Source organism: Bufo gargarizans, chromosome 4 (genome assembly GCF_014858855.1).
Source record: "Bufo gargarizans isolate SCDJY-AF-19 chromosome 4, ASM1485885v1, whole genome shotgun sequence".
Classification (NCBI taxonomy): Eukaryota; Metazoa; Chordata; class Amphibia; order Anura; family Bufonidae; genus Bufo; species Bufo gargarizans.
In genome coordinates this window covers 9888482-9902710 of record NC_058083.1, presented here as the reverse complement: position 1 = coordinate 9902710, position 14229 = coordinate 9888482, and the positions used below count along the sequence as shown (strand labels likewise).

At 46.0% G+C, this 14229-nt stretch overlaps 1 protein-coding gene across 3 annotated transcripts in view; it reads right to left on the bottom strand.

Moving 5' to 3' along the window:
* The window catches only part of HECW2 (HECT, C2 and WW domain containing E3 ubiquitin protein ligase 2), a 215896-nt gene that overhangs the window by 87355 nt on the left and 114312 nt on the right, over positions 1-14229 (bottom strand). For all 3 annotated transcript variants that reach the window (XM_044290314.1, XM_044290315.1, XM_044290317.1), the window contains 2 exons: positions 9184-9278; positions 4656-4728 (listed from right to left, as the gene is read on the bottom strand). In XM_044290314.1, coding sequence (XP_044146249.1) covers positions 4656-4728; positions 9184-9278 — 168 coding nt within the window. The remainder of the gene's footprint in view (positions 1-4655; positions 4729-9183; positions 9279-14229) is intronic.

The following is a 14229-nucleotide window of genomic DNA, read 5'->3' as shown; positions in this document are numbered from 1 at the left end:
TGGAAACAAAACTGAAGCATTTTTTTTCCGGTATTGAGACTCTATGACGGATCTAAATACCGGAAAACTAAAATGCTAGTGTAAAAGTAGCCTAAAACTACTTTCATACTAGCGACAGCCTTCTCCGGCAGGCTGTTTCGGAGGGGGAACAGCCTGCCGGATCCATGCTACCACTAGTGCACCGTGCCGCCGGAAGTCTGCTCCGGCCCCATTAACCGCAGCATGCAGTCGTTTTTGTTCGGCAGCCTCTCGGCATGCCCCCATTATAGTGAACAGGGCCAGAGCGGACTTCCGGCGGCACGGTGGGATAGCGTTAGCAGAGATGCGGCAGGCTGTTCCCTAGCCGGAACAGCCTGCAGGAGAAAGCTACCGCAAGCATGAAAGTAGCTTTAATACAACCGGATCCGGCCAAAACTGAGCCATTAGGATGTATTAAATGGAATGGATCCTTTTAATTCAGGTTTTGAGATCCTCTGCCGGATGTCAAAACCTGAATTAAAAACGCAGATGTGAAAGCAGAAAGGCATTGTTGCAATATAAATGTGTAGATGTCATTTTTTGTTCAGGTGTTTGTGTCTCCTATAGAAAACGGGATGAAAAAACACCCGAATAAAACAGCTACATTTAATTATGCTGCATTAAAAAATGCCAGAGAGAAAGAAATGTCACCAATTACAAAAAATGCTATTAGGCAAAAAAAAAAAAAAACATCTATCCTGCGTTTCATTTTATCCCATAGACTTTCAGCTAACATTTGGAGCTGGCATTTTTACTGCAAAAAAAACCCATTAAAACGACAGAAGTGCAGAAAAACCACATAAAACACCTATGTGTGCTTTCAGCTTTATAAACCTAGCTCTGCTATGTTACATAGAAACATAGATGGGTGGGTAGGCATGGGAGCATGCGGCCAGCTGTGCCGTACCTGGAGGGTGCTGTCAGATGAAGCACAGCCGGCATATGACCGTGACATGGCAAAGAGGGTGCAGGTCTGTGCGGCATGCTAATGAAACATAGATGAGGCCCGCACCTATCTCTATGATGGGGGCCCAAAAGTGAACAAGAGCGCACTGCACATCAGTGATGGCCAGTTCGCAGTGTTCGCCAATGAACACATGCGGGCTGCCATCTTAACTCACCCGTCCAGCGATGCACAGGTAAGCCCTTACCTGTGCCTGCGCCGTGAGCCGGTCTGAAACAAATGCGGTCACCGGGAGCAGGCAGTTCCGAGAACAGCCCAATGAGGGGCCCCCGGCGGCTGTTCTCCGAATTGCCTGCTCCCGGTGACCGCATTTGTTTCAGACCGGCTCGTGGCGCAGGCACAGGTAAGGACTTACCTGTGCATCGCTGGACGGGTGAGTTAAGATGGCAGCCCGCATGTGTTCGTTGGCGAACACTGCGAACTGGCCATCACTGCTGCACATGTGTGGCGTGCTCTCATTTCACTTCAATGGCTATTTCCAGAACTCCCATAGAAATTAATGGAGAGTGAACAGCGCAAGCGCGTCCACCTCTCTATTCACCTCTACAGGAGTTCCGGAAATAGCCAAGCTGGTGCTCGGCTATTTTCTGCTCTTCCATAGAAGTGAATGGAGGGTGACTGTGCTTGCACAGCGCACCCACGTTGACTTTGAGGGCCCTGTTCTAGAGATTCAGGTGGGACTCGCACATATCTGACCAGTGACTGAGGTGGTGCAACTCCTTAAACCCTTATATGACTGGTTGTCTCTTTAAATAATGCATTAAGTGCCATAGCCGACAGGTTTCTGCTGTTTCAAACAGGCCCAGGGCTAATGCATGCAATGAGTGATAACTCAGATAAGACATTTAACCTTTTAGATTCGGTGGACAAATGTTACCATGGCAGCCAAAGGCTGAAAACTCAGAAGCGCAGCAATTCTGGAGCTGAAACTGCTCCCCCTAGTGGTGACTGGGGAAACTGTTCTTTCTCTGCATTCTCTGAGGCTGCCAAAACTATGGAGACCCTGGAACCAGGGCCGCAGCTATAGGAGAAGCAGCTGCTTTGGGGCCCTGACCCAAAAGGGGCACATCTAGGAGGAGAAGGACTAAAACAGCATTACACAATGAAATTATATACAGTGACAGTATAGACAGTGTAGTAAACGGATGGAACAGCTGCCAGGCCTGGTCTAAGAGTGATCTTTACTAGCCACAGGAATGGGGGCGGCATGAAAGGAAGGGGTTGTGAAAAAATTACTGGGGGAGGGGGGCCCCATTCAAAAATTTGCTGTGGGGCCCAGTCATTTCTAGCTTACGCCACTGACTGGAACACAGCAAATTTCTCATAGACTCCAGTGCTAATTCATTGGCGTCTATGAGAAACGATCTGATGATAGCATTTTCAAGCACCCTTTAACAAAGTGTTAAAAAAATAACAAATGCAAATCACCCCTTTTATCTAAAATTAAAACCAAAATAATAATAAAAAAAAAAAAACATCATCGCCACTTCCGAAACCACCCGAACTATTAAAACATAAAAATATTTATCCCATACAGCGAACTGCAAAATGGAGAAAAAGCATGAAAATGGCTCTAGGAAGGCAGGGTGTGAAAAACTAAGAGGCAAAAGCCAAAAAAAAAAATTTAAAAAAAATTCAGGGACTCAAAGGGTTAAATTATTTCAAATTTACTACTTTTGCAGACAAAAAATAGATTTTCTTTAAAAAAAAAAAAAAGTTTTATTTGTGTTGCCATATTCTGAAACCATAACTTTTTATTTCTATGTCGAGGACAGAATGTGTGAAAGGCTGTTTGCAGGTAATTGGTAACATTTTAGAGTAAATCTGCCCTTCTGATCACTTTTCTTTTTCTTACTTTTTTTCTTATGGTGCTCAGACTTCATAGCAATAATAAATGTACAGTATTTTTCCCTACTGCAAATTAGATTTAAAAAAAAAGGAAATGTGGATTTATACTGTATTGCATGGGTTGCAGGTGATATATCAGGTCAATCCAATCACACTGTAATTTCAATTAAGTTAATCCAGGACTGCCAAGGACCCAACCAAACTGAATTTCCCGGAAAACAAGGTCAAGCAAAAAACAAAACACAGTGGAGACAGCTGCTTCAAGGACAAACAGATGTGAGGGATTAAATACAGCACTGAATACATCAAGATGATAGAGCTGCTGAAGCTTCACTCCTGAATCAACTGTATCCAGCATAGGGATAGCCTTAGGGCTCATGCACAGAAACGTGTGCCGACCGGGCGACCGCAAATTGCAGTCTGCAATGCACGGGCACCGACCGTAGGGCTACCGTATGTGGATGCAGGACCCATTTACTTGAATGGGGTCCCTGATCGGCATCCGACTGTCCGCACTGCAAAAAAAGTTGTGCATGCACTACTTTTTTGCGGTGTGTTGGCACAGACAGAAAATCCACCGTGGGGGTTCTGTGCCTCCGTTCCGCGCCACACTTCCGGACTGCGGACCCATTCAAGTGAATGCTGTTTGCGCTCCGCAATACTGGCAACGGTCGTGTGCACAAGCCCTTAAAGGGGCTGTCCAGCGCTACAATACTGATGACCTATTTGCAAGATAATAATATTCTCAAGATAGGTCATCAATATCCAATAGATGGGGGGTCTGACTCCCGGTACCCCTGCTGATTATTTAAAGTTGTAATTACACTGCTCTGCCTCTAAAGGCAAGACAATGCGCAGGGAATTCTGCAGCTGAAGCAGGGGTTTCGGGGAGTTGGAGCCTCACCAATCGGATACTGATGACTTATTTTGGGAGTTGATCATCGATATTGTAGTGCTGTGCTACCCTGTCTTTTACCCATAGATTTTTTTCAGAACTTTTTCATTTTTAGCAGTGTTTTTACCATCTCCGTTTGAAGGTGCATTTTTGCCGGCTCCAGATGTTAGCTGAAGGTCTATGACAAATATGAAGCTTAGGCCACACAAACATTTTTATTTTTGCTATTGGCGTTTTTGTAAATTTGGTGGCTTTTTCGTCTATCTGGCTTCTTTTAAAAAAAATACAGCATCAGGTGTTTTGACATCTCCCACACTATAGGGGAACATGCAATGAAAATAATGCTATTGGTAAGACAAGGTAGCAAAAAAACCAAAAGCCAAAACACGGCAGCTAAAAACATAGCTGTCCAAAAAATAAAAATGCCAGCGCCTAGTCCGGTGTTTTTACAGATCCCCTCCCCCAAAAATGGCAGAGAAAATTCATATGCAAGAACCCTTATGGGGGCACTGTGATAACTTTGCTATCTCTAATTGTCACGATATGTGTGTTTTTTTTTATGCATGCTTATATTTGTGTATTTTGCCAAAAATGTATCTGTTTTGGAAATATTCTCCTTTACATGGTCCAAAGTTGTTTTTGGTTACAGTGATTAATCGGTTAAACCAGTAACAAATTCAGCTATATAAAAATCCTTGGGGGAAATTTATCATAAAGATATGCCACAACAACAACAATATGCAGAAATATACGGTAAGTCATTTAAAGTTTTTATTTAACATGCGCACATGGAAACAGATGTGAACACAGCTGGCGTGGAAATTGTTTTATTAACTTAAATTTCTGCATCAGAACTTTTTAACAAAACATTTAAAGACATTTCTACAAGGCTCTAAGATTTTACGCTATATAAGCAGTTAATACCAGTACCTGACAAAGTGATGCTTGCAAGCTTTCGGCTTTGCTGAGAAGCAGAAAATCCATCCATACCATCTGCACCCATCTACAGAGAGAGGAAGCATTAAACGTGGCATGAGACATGATGCGTACTAAATAATAACATAGTAAAACATCTGTCCACTGAATATAGAGGGGGCGTAAACTGGCCATTCTCCCTCTAGGTGGAGGTCTCTGAGATAGGTCCCACATTTGGTAGGGATTTATGGTGAATATGCATTACGGTAATTAAACTTAAAGACACAGAGTAGTTTGTTACTTAAAGGGATTGTGCAGTCGTATAATACCAACTTCAGGGTGCCCACTCCAACCAAAACTGTCGCCATAGTCACCCAGTTCACACGAAACTATACATATTATATCAAAATGACCAACACAATAAACAGGGAACACTTTTAAAAAAAAATGCAGTTTTTCCCAAATAAAACCTACAAAAAGGAAAAAAAAAATGTTAACATTTTTTATTAAAAAAAGCCCTAGTGTCATCTAAAAAAATTATTAATAAATATATATTAAATAATAATAAAGTTGGGGCTGCTTAAAGGGATTCTGTCACCTCCCCTCAGCCAAAAAACGATTTAAAAGCAGCCATGCAGCACAGCTTACCTGGATTAGGCTGTGCTCTTTTATCTTGAAATCCGTCCAGCAGTTACTTCAAAAAACGACTTTGATCAATGAGGAAATGCGTCCTGAAGGTGCCCAGAGGGGCGTTTTTTTCTTCCTAGTGAGCCCAGTACCGCCCCTCTTTCAGTGCCCAGCCCGCCTTCCTTGTATTTTCCAACCGCCGCCTCCAGCCTGCCACAGCCTCCCCTCCCTCTCCTCCCCCTCCCTCACGCCGAACGAACTCTCGCACAGGCGCAGTACCCACTGAGGGCTGCGCCTGTGCGATCATCAGGAGACTGAGGGCGGCAGCTTCATCTTAGTCACTGGGCATGCGCCGAGCCCAGTGACGTCCGATGCTCGCTCTTCCCTGCTGACTGAGGGAAGAGCGAGCATCGGACGTCACTGGGCTCGGCGCATGCCCAGTGACGAAGATGAAGCTGCCGCCCTCAGTCTCCTGATGATCGCACAGGCGCAGCCCTCAGTGGGTACTGCGCCTGTGCGAGACTTCGTTCGGCGTGAGGGAGGGGGAGGAGAGGGAGGGGAGGCTGTGGCAGGCTGGGGGCGGCGGTTAGAAAATACAAGGAAGGCGGGCTGGGCACTGAAAGAGGGGCGGTACTGGGCTCTCTCAGAAGAAAAAAACGCCCCTCTGGGCACCTTCAGGACACATTTACATATCGATCAAAGTCGTTTTTTGAAGTAACTGCTGGACGGATTTCAAGATAAAAGAGCACAGCCTAATCCAGGTAAGCTGTGCTGCATGGCTGCTTTTAAATCGTTTTTTGGCTGAGGGGAGGTGACAGAATCCCTTTAAGGACCATGTGCTAAATCACGAAAAAGTGCCTTATCATTAAAGGGCATCTGTCAGCAGATTTGTACCTATGGCACTGGCTGAAGACATCCGTGTTGGTCCCAGGTTCATATGTGCCCGCTTTGCTGAGAACATTTTTAAAGTTTTATTATATGCAAATGAGCCTCTAGGAGCAACCGAGATGTTGCCGTTACACCTAGAGGCTCTGCTCTCTCTGCAACATCCACGCCTTTTCTTGTTTTCAGGATTTAGGCTACATTCACACGATAGTGAAAAATGGCCGTGTGACGGCCGTGTAAGTAACGGCCGTCACACGGGCATTTTTAGCACCAGTGAAAGTCTATGGGGCTATTCACATGGCCGTTCTTTTAACGGCCAGTGAATAGCGTCCGACCAAAAATAGGACATGTCCTTTCTTTGGCCGTTTTCACGGCCGGGCGGACCCCATTGAAATCAATGGGACTGTTTTTAACGGCCAATTGACAGGAGTGCACGGCTGTTAAAAACAGGTACACAGGCCATTTAGGGGTTAAAAATAAATAAATCACCTCATCCACTTGCTCGTGGTGCGGCAGTCTCTTCTCTCTTCATTGAGCAGGACCTGCCGAAGGACCTGCGATCTGCGTGGTAACGTAACCACGTGGGAGTGTGCAGTGACATCATCGCGCACCTTCGGCAGGTCCCGTTCTGTGAAGAGAGAAGACTGCTGCAGCGCGAGCAAGTGGATAAGGTGAGGGTTTGTTGTTTTTTTTTTCCGGCTGCGGGACACTATGGGGACATTGTATAAACCATGGGGGACATTATAAAGCTGGGGGCCCTAAAAAATAAATAAAATAAAATACACTATGGGGGACATTATTTAAGATGGGGCCCTACATTGGGGGCATTATTAAAGCTAGGGGCGGTTAAAAAAAATGATATACACTGTGGGGGACATTTACTTAGCTGGGGGACTACATGGGGGCATTATTAAAGCTGGGGGCAGGAGGGTGTTCTCAGGAAGGTGGGTCTACAAATAACTGCCAATCAAATTCATCAATTTTTCATGTCTGTTTTTAACGGACATGAAAAACGGATGCAAAACGGACATTAAAAATGGACACACGGCCAGAAAATGGATGCACACACTGATGCAAAATAGCTATGAAAAACTGACAGTGTGTCTGTTTTTAACGGACGTTTTTTTGTTCACTGTCGTGTGCATGAGGCCTTAGTGTCCTATTAACAAATTTGACATTAGTCTGTTAGTGTTTAAGGAGAACATTTTTAGAGAAGTCTCTCAGACATGTACAGTAAGGCATATCCACCGGAGGAGGCTGTGCTATGCTTTTTCCTTAAGTCCCAGTGATTTGTATGGGATTTAAGGAAAAGGTGTAGCATAACACGCCTGGCCGTTTGCATAGTCTCCACCATTGGACTGAGTCAGGAGGTAGAATCAGCATCTGTCATTTTTGGTGTATCCTGTAGATGCCATAAATGTGTAACATGGGTCCATGGTGTAATATTGAACACATTAACAGATTAAGGCCTCATGCACACAGTTGTTTTTATCGGTCCGCAAAACGGGGTTCCGTTCTTCTGTGATCCGTTTCCGTTTTTGTTTCCATGTGTCTTCCTTTTTTTTTGGAGGATCACCAGACATGAAGGAAAGTAAAAAAAAAGTCTAAGTCAAGTTTGCCATGCAAATGATAGGAAAAAACGGACGCGGACGCGCAGATGACAATCTTGTATGCCTCTGCGTTTAACGGACCCATTGACTTGAATGGGTCCCCGAACCGTTTTCCGTGAAAAAAATAGGACAGGTTATTTTTTTTTGATGGACTGAAACCACGGATCACGGACGCGGTAGACAAACGGTGCATTAGCCGAGTTTTCAACGGACCCTTTGAAAAGTCAATGGGTCCGCAGAAAATCACGAAAAACGGAACAACGGACACGGAATTAAACAACGGTCATGTGCATGAGGCCTAAAGAGAATAACATATCAGGAACCCTTTCTATGAGCTCTCTGGAAGACTCATTGCCGCCATGTGTTAAACTTATTTCGACAGTATAGCAGGTTATAGTACATTTTCCAGCAGTAGCCACAGAGATACAACAGCTGGTCTCCAGGGATTAGAGAAGATAGACCCATGGTGATCAGCTGATTGATGGAGCTTTAAGAAGTTGTTATCCAGATGGATACAACTCAATAAAAAAAACTGTCATTTTTCTGTGTGAGTTATACCCCCCAGGCAACGTATAAAAAATAGTAAATACCATGCAGACATCTCGGAACATTGAACAGAATCATTTTGTGAAGTTTGGTACATGGTAGGCCATGACACTGTATTACCATGAATTCACAGATCCAGGAAAAAATAGACTTCGGCCTCATGCACACGGCCGTTCCATGCATTGGGGACTGCAATTTGCGGTCCCCAATGCACGGGCAACGTCCGTGCGACGGCCGGGACGGATTGAGACCCATTCAACTCGAATCGCTTCGTGATCCATTTTTTTGCGGTACAGAAGCACAGACAGAAACACCATGGAAGCACTCAGCGATGGTGGTAGCAAGACACATCTTAGGCCGAATGCACACGCCCGTGTTTCACGGCCGTGAGCGGTCCGTGGTAACACGGCCTGGATTCCTGCTCAGAGCAGGAGCGCACGGCATCATTGTTGCTATGACACCGTGCGCTTCATGCCGCCGCTGCACTACAGTAATACACTCGAATAGATCATACCAGTGTATTACTGTAGTGCAGCGGCGGCATGAAGCGCACAGTGTCATAGCAACAAATGACGCCGTGCGTTCCTGCTCTCAGCAGGAATCCAGGCCGTGTTACCACGGACCGCTCACGGCCGTGTGCATTCGGCCTTACCCTGATGATGTTTTTGGTGCTAACCTCTGTTACATCGATGTTTTCTAGCCTCCTGGCCTCTCCTAAAGGTCTTCAGTGTTCAGTACGCATGTACAGTTACTTCAGACCTCAGGAACGCGGCCAGGTACCATTAAATAACTACATTACATGGAATAAAAGGTGTAAGAACCATTAAAACACCTTGCTACTCAGACACTGTACAACTTAAACATGATAAACTTACCTGTACAGCTGGATTTTTCACAGTGATACAAGGTGTCGTCGCTCTCAAAGATCCACTGATGCCATGATAATACTTAAAACAAATTTTTATTTCAGCTAAAAAAAACAAAAAAATACAGTTTCTGATCAGTATTTACAGGAATTAACGGAAACACTATTGATCAAGGCAATCTACTATATACACAAATATATACTGTACATACATATACATACACAGAGGCGTAGCTATCGCGGAGTAGGGGAAGTGGCTGCTACGGAGCCCGAACCCAGGAGGAGGACTAAAAGAGGTTATCGTCAGGGCCCTTTGAACAGTATTATACAATGACAGTATATACAGTTATAAACGGATGGAGTAGCTGCTGGGCCTGATCTGAGAGAGCGATCTTAAAGAGGACCTTTCACCAGGATACATGTATTGAAATAGTTATATTACCTTACAGTCCAGCCCCCAGTGATGTCTTTCCGCTTTTTTTTTTTTCAAAGGACCCCCCCTTTCCTCCGCTGTGGTCCCTGTTTGTTTTGGCGCCTCATATGCTAATAAAGGCGATTCGGTTCAACTAGGCGGGGACTTGAATTTGTCCTGGGCGCGGTTATCTTCTCCCAGGCTGCGAGCGCATCCAATCAGAGCGCCCCGCTCTGAGCCAGGGAGAAAGAGCTCAAGTTCTCGCGAGATTCGCGAGAACTTGAGCTTTTACACATCCCGAGCCGTGCGCCATCTTGGAGTCCCTTAGAGGGTGGTGGGAGGTAAATTTGTAAAACTAAAATCATGCTCGTTTGCCTAGGGGGAGTATTAGTAAAGGTTGAACAAGTTGCTCGTTTTCTAGGGTTGTTTTTCATACTTACCCACAGGACGCTGCCGCCGCCGCTGTGATGCTCTCCGCCGGGGACTCCAAGATGGCGCATGGCTCGGGATGTGTAAAAGATTAAGTTCTCACGAATCTCGCGAGAACTTGAGCTCCTTCTCCCTGGCTAAGAGCGGGACGCTGATTGGATGCGCTCGCAGCCAGGGAGAAGACAACCGCGCCCAGGACAAATTCAAGTCCCTGCCTAGTTGAACCGAATCGCCTCATTAGCATATGAGGCGCCAAAACAAAGACATCACTGGGGGCCGTACTGTAAAGTAATATAACTATTTCAATACATGTATCCTGGTGAAAAGGTCCTCTTTAACTAGCCACAGGAATGGGGGTTGCGAAGAAGTTACTGAGATTGAAGGACCGCATTCAAAAATTTGCTGTGGGGTCCTACACTTGTAGTTACGCCACTGTACATACAGCTGGGTCCGAAAGAAATTAGACAGAGGCACAATTTTCACAAGAGGACTCCAGTGCAATGGATTTTAGACAAAGCAATCAAGATGTACAAAAACATGGATAACATGACGTGCACATTGAGGCCTCATGCACACGACCGTTTTTTTTCACGGTCCGCAAAAACGGGGTCCGTGGGTCCGTGATCCGTGACCGTTTTTTCGTCCGTGGGTCTTCCTTGATTTTTGGAGGATCCACGGACATGAAAAAAAAAAGTCGTTTTGGCGTCCGCCTGGCCGTGCGGAGCCAAACGGATCCGTCCTGAATTACAATGCAAGTCAATGGGGACGGATCCGTTTGAAGTTGACACAATATGGTGCAATTGCAAACGGATCCGTCCCCATTAACTTTCAATGTAAAGTCAGGAGTCCCTTTACTTTCACACTTGTGTTCATAATGCAGACGGTGGCTCCGTTCAGAGCGGATCCGTCTGCATTATATTGTTAAAACAAAGTGTGAAAGTAGCCTCAGACGGATCCGTCCAGACTTTACATTGAAAGTCAATGGGGGACGGATCCGTTTGAAAATTGAGCCACAGTGTGTCATCTTCAAACGGATCCGTCCCCATTGACTTACATTATAAGTCTGGACGGATCCGCTTGCCTCCGCACGGCCAGGCGGACACCCGAACATAACTTGAAGCGTCCCCATCACCATGGGAACGCCTCTACGTTAGAATATACTGTCGGATATGAGCTACTTCGTGAAACTCATTTCCGACAGTATATTCTAACACAGAGGCGTTCCCATGGTGATGGGGACGATTCAGGTTAGAATACACTGCAAACTTGGTACAAGACTGCCCCCTGCTGCCTGGCACCACCCGATCTCTTACAGGGGGATATGATAGCACAATTAACCTCTTCAGGTGCGGCACCTCAAGGGGTTAATTGTACTATCATATTCTCCTGTAAGAGATCAGGGCTGCCAGGCAGCAGGGGGCAGACCCCCCCCTCCCCAGTTTGAATATCGTTGGTGGCACAGTGTGTGCCCATCGCCCCCCCCCCTTCCTCCCTCTATAGTTAAAAATCGTTGGTGGCACAGTGTGCGCCCACCATCGCCCCCCTCCATCTTCCCCCCCCCCCCATCATTGGTGGCAGCGGAGTTCCGATCGGAGTCCCAGTTTAATCGCTGGGGCTCCGATCGGTAACCATGGCAACCAGGAAGCTACTGCATCCCTGGTTGCCATGGTTACTTAGCAATAGTACAATTGTAGAAGATTCATACTTACCTGCCTGCTGCTGCGATGTCTGTGACCGGCCGGGAGCTCCACCTACTGGTAAGTGAAAGGTCTGTGCGGCGCATTGCTAAAGAACTGTCACTTACCAGTAGGAGGAGCTCCCGGCCGGTCACAGACATCGCAGCAGCAAGCAGGTAAGTATGATTTTTAACTATAGAGGGAGGAAGGGGGGGGGGCGATGGGCACACACTGTGCCACCAACGATTTTTAACTATAGAGGGAGGAAGGGGGGGGGGCCATGGGCACACACTGTGCCACCAACGATTTTTAACTATAGAGGGAGGAAGGGGGGGAGCGATGGGCACACACTGTGCCACCAACGATTTTTAACTATAGAGGGAGGAAGGGGGGGGGCGATGGGCACACACTGTGCCACCAACGATATTCAAACTGGGGAGGGGGGGGTCTGCCCCCTGCTGCCTGGCAGCCCTGATCTCTTACAGGAGAATATGATAGTACAATTAACCCCTTGAGGTGCCGCACCTGAAGAGGTTAATTGTGCTATCATATCCCCCTGTAAGAGATCGGGTGGTGCCAGGCAGCAGGGGGCAGTCTTGTACCAAGTTTGCAGTGTATTCTAACTAGAAGCGTCCCCATCACCATGGGAACGCTTCTGTGTTAGAATATACTGTCGGAAATGAGTTTTCACGAAGTGAAAACTTAGATCAGAAAAAGCTTTTATGCAGACGGATCTTCGGATCCGTCTGTATGAAAGCAACCTACGGCCACGGATCACGGACACGGATGCCAATCTTGTGTGCATCCGTGTTCTTTCACGGACCCATTGACTTGAATGGGTCCGTGAACCGTTGTCCGTCAAAAAAATAGGACAGGTCATATTTTTTTGACGGACAGGATACACGGATCACGGCCTCGGCTGCAAAACGGTGCATTTTCCGATTTTTCCACGGACCCATTGAAAGTCAATGGGTCCGCGAAAAAAAACGGAAAACGGCACAACGGCCACGGATGCACACAACGGTCGTGTGCATGAGGCCTTATCTTGAGGGTAATAATTTGATGTCAGTTTTCCTGGAGTTTGCGGCAAATTTTGAAAAGGAACACATTGTTTGTTAAATTTGGCTCATCTTGAAACCTAACACTTTTGTCTACAAATGCTACTCCAATTTCTGCACCACCCCCTACTCGAGTGACTTTGAGTCATAATCCCAGAGTGAAACTCATTAACAGTCTACTTTTCACCTCTTTTTCAAAACTGGAGTGTTGTAAAAATGGAAAAAAGGGACCTTCACAAGTCACAAAAGCCTTATGTTGCAACATTTTGAAGACAGAATTCTAGAGTACAGGGGGTGATAAATTCCCCCATTGCATGCAAATGACCCGACTGCCCACAGCAGTCAGGTCTGAAGTCTTGGGTTTGGAGATCCCAGCATGACACCATGGCACCTTCCCATAATCCCCAGTATCAGAGGCTTTGTATGAAGCTACACTCTATTCATTTCAGTGGATTACTGGAACCGAGCTGCAATATAAACATGGACAGAGGACCACAATTTGGGAAATAAGCAGCTATGTTTTTGCAATCCTGGGCAACTCCCTTAGGCCCCTTTCACACGGGCGAGTATTCCGCACGGGTGCAATGCGTGAGGTGAACGCATTGCACCTGCACTGAATCCCGACCCATTCATTTCTATGGGGCTGTGCACGTGAACAGTGATTTTCACGCATCACTTGTGCGTTGCGTGAAAATCGCAGCATGCTCTATTTTGTGAGTTTTTTCACGCATAGAAGTGAATGGGGCTGCGTGAAAATCGCAAGCATCCGCAAGCAAGTGCGGATGCGGTGCGATTTTCACGCACGGTTGCTAGGAGACGATCGGGATGGGCACCTGATCATTATTATTTTCCCTTATAACATGGTTAGAAGGGAAAATAATAGCATTCTGAATACAGAATGCTAAGTAAAATAGGGCTGGAAGGGGTTAATAATTTTTATTTTTTTTAACTCACCTTAATCCACTTGTTCGCGCAGCCGGCATCTCTTCTGTCTTCATCTGTGAGGAATAGGACCTTTGATGACGTCACTGTTCTCATCACATGATCCATCACCATGGTGATGGATCATGTGATGAGAACAGTGACGTCATCAAAAGGTCCTATTCCTCACAGATGAAGACAGAAGAGATGCCGTCTGCGCGAACAAGTGGATTAAGGTGAGTTAAATAATTTTTTATTTTTTTAACCCCGTCCAGCCCTATTTTACTTAGCATTCTGTATTCAGAATGCTATTATTTTCCCTTATAACATGGTTAAAATAATACAATCTACACAACCTTGAACCCAAACCTGAACTTCTGTGAAGAAGTTCGGGTCTGGGTACCACATTCAGTTTTTTATGATGCGCGTGCAAAACGCATTGCACCCGCGCGATAAAAACTGAACAACGGAATGCAATCGCAGTCAAAACTGACTGCAATTGCGTACCTACTCTCGCGGGTTTGCCGCAATGCACCAGGACGCATCCGGACACGCTCGTG